This window comes from Elephas maximus, chromosome 7 (assembly GCF_024166365.1).
Source record: "Elephas maximus indicus isolate mEleMax1 chromosome 7, mEleMax1 primary haplotype, whole genome shotgun sequence".
In the NCBI taxonomy this organism is placed as follows: domain Eukaryota; kingdom Metazoa; phylum Chordata; class Mammalia; order Proboscidea; family Elephantidae; genus Elephas; species Elephas maximus.
In genome coordinates this window covers 56,967,955-56,970,696 of record NC_064825.1, presented here as the reverse complement: position 1 = coordinate 56,970,696, position 2,742 = coordinate 56,967,955, and the positions used below count along the sequence as shown (strand labels likewise).

General features: G+C 36.7%; 1 protein-coding gene across 1 annotated transcript; it reads left to right on the top strand.

Moving 5' to 3' along the window:
- The first annotated feature begins 866 nt into the window (after window positions 1–866).
- Window positions 867–1,826, top strand: LOC126080003 (olfactory receptor 52A5-like). Its single transcript, XM_049891333.1, has one exon. The coding sequence runs from the start codon at window positions 867–869 to the stop codon at window positions 1,824–1,826; it is 960 nt and encodes a 319-aa protein (XP_049747290.1).
- Window positions 1,827–2,742: the final 916 nt, after the last annotated feature.

Genomic DNA, 2,742 nt, shown 5'->3' with positions numbered 1-2,742 from the left:
TAATGCTATTTGAAATGGTTAAGAATAAATGACTCATCAGGATTGGGGAGGTGAAGACAGATATTAATGGGGAAAGAAATTAGCAGAGGGTATAGGTTGTCATTTTAAGTTAAAGAGATGCACACACAGCAAGGCACAGAAGGTGAGAAAGCAAGGTCTGATAAGAACTACAGAGGAAAATACTCATGGATTAAAAAAAATGGATTTATCTTTTCATAGAATAAGTAGGAAAATATACAAGACATGTGTTTCAGTTTTGGAAGGACATAAAAAGTGTGAAAAATTAGATCAAAAGTGTGTCTAAGACAATCTGTGAGAGAAGAATCAGATTATGAACAAACTGGCCTGAGGACCATTTGGTGAATTTCAAGACTGAAAAATACTCCAGTTAAAATTGTCTTCTGATTTTCATCCAATTGAATGGTCTAACTCCACTGTGGATCCTTTATGTCTAGCCAGGGGGTGTATCATTCTCGAAACGTCTTTACTCTGCATTATTTTCCCAATCGTAATTGGTGAATCATAAAACAAAAAACAAACAAACAAACGGGTGATAAATAGAGGACACAAGATAAGGGAATTAGTTTGGTCCAGAAGTCATGAACCAGAAAGGGGCCATCTTCTCCATTTAACTATTTTATTAAAAATGAGAAAGGCATGCAGAAACATGGAACTTGATGGTTGGTCTCTCACTGACTCTTGGGAAAGGAGAGAAAATTAGAGCAGGGGAGTTGGGAGAGAAAATATAATATGATACTCTAAAATATATGCGGCTAAAATAAATTTATTTTTAATTTATCAAGTCTTGACAAGGAACAGAAGATAAAACAGCAATACCAAGACTTGATTCTACTGACCTAGTCACCATGCTAACAATCAATGGCTCAGTCTTCATGCCCTCTATGCTAACACTCATTGGGATCCCTGGCCTGGAGTCAGTGCAGTGTTGGATTGGGATTCCATTCTCTGTCATGTACCTCATTGCTGTGATTGGGAATTCCCTCATCTTAGCTGTAATCAAATATGAAAACAGCCTCCATAAACCCATGTACAATTTTTTGGCTATGTTGGGGACCACAGACATTGCACTTAGCACTTGTATTCTTCCCAAAATGTTAGGCATCTTCTGGTTTCATTTGCAAAATATTTGTTTTGAAGCCTGCCTACTGCAAATGTGGCTTATTCACTCATTTCAGGCAATTGAATCAGGTGTCTTGCTGGCAATGGCCCTGGACCGCTATGTGGCCATCTGTGATCCATTGAGACATGCCACCATCTTCTCACAACAACTTCTAACTCATATTGGGATTGGAGTGACAATCAGGGCTGCTATTCTTGTAGCACCATGCCTAGTGCTTATCAAATACCGCCTTAAACACTACAGAACTACAATCATCTCCCACTCTTACTGTGAGCACATGGCCCTTGTGAAGCTGGCTGTTGAAGATATCTGGGTCAACAAGATGTATGGCCTATTTGTTGCCTTCACCATCCTAGGGTTTGACATAATTTTTATCACCTTGTCCTATGTTCACATCTTCATCACTGTCTTTCAACTGCCCCAGAAGGAGGCACGACTCAGAGCCTTCAATACATGCATTGCCCACATTTGTGTGTTCCTTCAGTTCTACCTTCTTGCCTTCTTTTCTTTCTTCACACACAGGTTTGGTTCTCACATACCACCATATGTTCATATCCTTTTGTCAAACCTTTACCTATTAGTCCCACCATTTCTCAACCCTATAGTTTATGGGGTGAAGACCAGACAAATCCGTGACCATGTCCTGAAAATGTTATTCTCTAAGAAAACATCTTGTTCAGCATAGGGTCCTTCTGAAGAGAATTAATTATAAGTAAACCCAGTGCCATCGAGTTGATTCTGACTCATAGCAACCCTATAGGAAGTATCAACTTGAATATAGTGAAAAGTTATCTTCCTCAAATGTGTACATCTGGAAAAAATTACCTCAGCTAAGTCTCAGATACTTATAACTGAAGAAGGTGCACAATAAATCATTTAATACCCAACATCCTTGGTTGCCTAGCCAGTTAAAGAACAAAATCTCTTTTGATGAGATTTCAAATTGTTAAAATATTCTTTTGTTTTTGACTTATCCCTTTAAATTTAGAATGTCCTCTGAGGTATCACTGAGATATATAGAAAAGAGAATTTTGGGGAAAAAAAAAATTTGATTCCAGGTAATTTCCCAGGACCGTGGCACACATCAATATTCTCAAACTGCTAAAAAAAAAAAAAAAAACAACTATTCCCAATTCCTAATATCTGCTTTTGTATCTATATTTTGACAAATTTGGAGTCATTTATGTATTTTTTTCTGAATTACTGACTGATATAAAAATAAAATGAAATTAGGAATGCCAATATCAGCCACACAACAATTATATGATGATGTGATGCAACTCACAGACTATGAATGTTGGAGAATTTACATCAGAATGGTGATCAGAACGTAAGTGAAGAATCCTTGTGTATTCAACTTAAACCTCTACATTTGGAAATCTAAGGACTAGAGTTGAACACTAGACAAGGAAATTTAATTTTAATTAGAAATTACCTACTTTAAGCATCTGGAGTATAGGCATTTTGTCTTATTTAGCTTTGCGTTAGCAATCCCTAGGACAATACTTGAAGCTTCTTAGAATCTCAGTAAAAATCATATTGAATGATGAACAAATTAAAACATTTTCTGCTGGTGATAAATGATATTCAAGAACAGCAAA

Excerpts from the sequence above, each read along its gene's own strand:
- LOC126080003 (XM_049891333.1), top strand. The coding sequence starts at position 867 with ATGCTAACAATCAATGGCTCAGTCTTCATGCCCTCTATGCTAACACTC.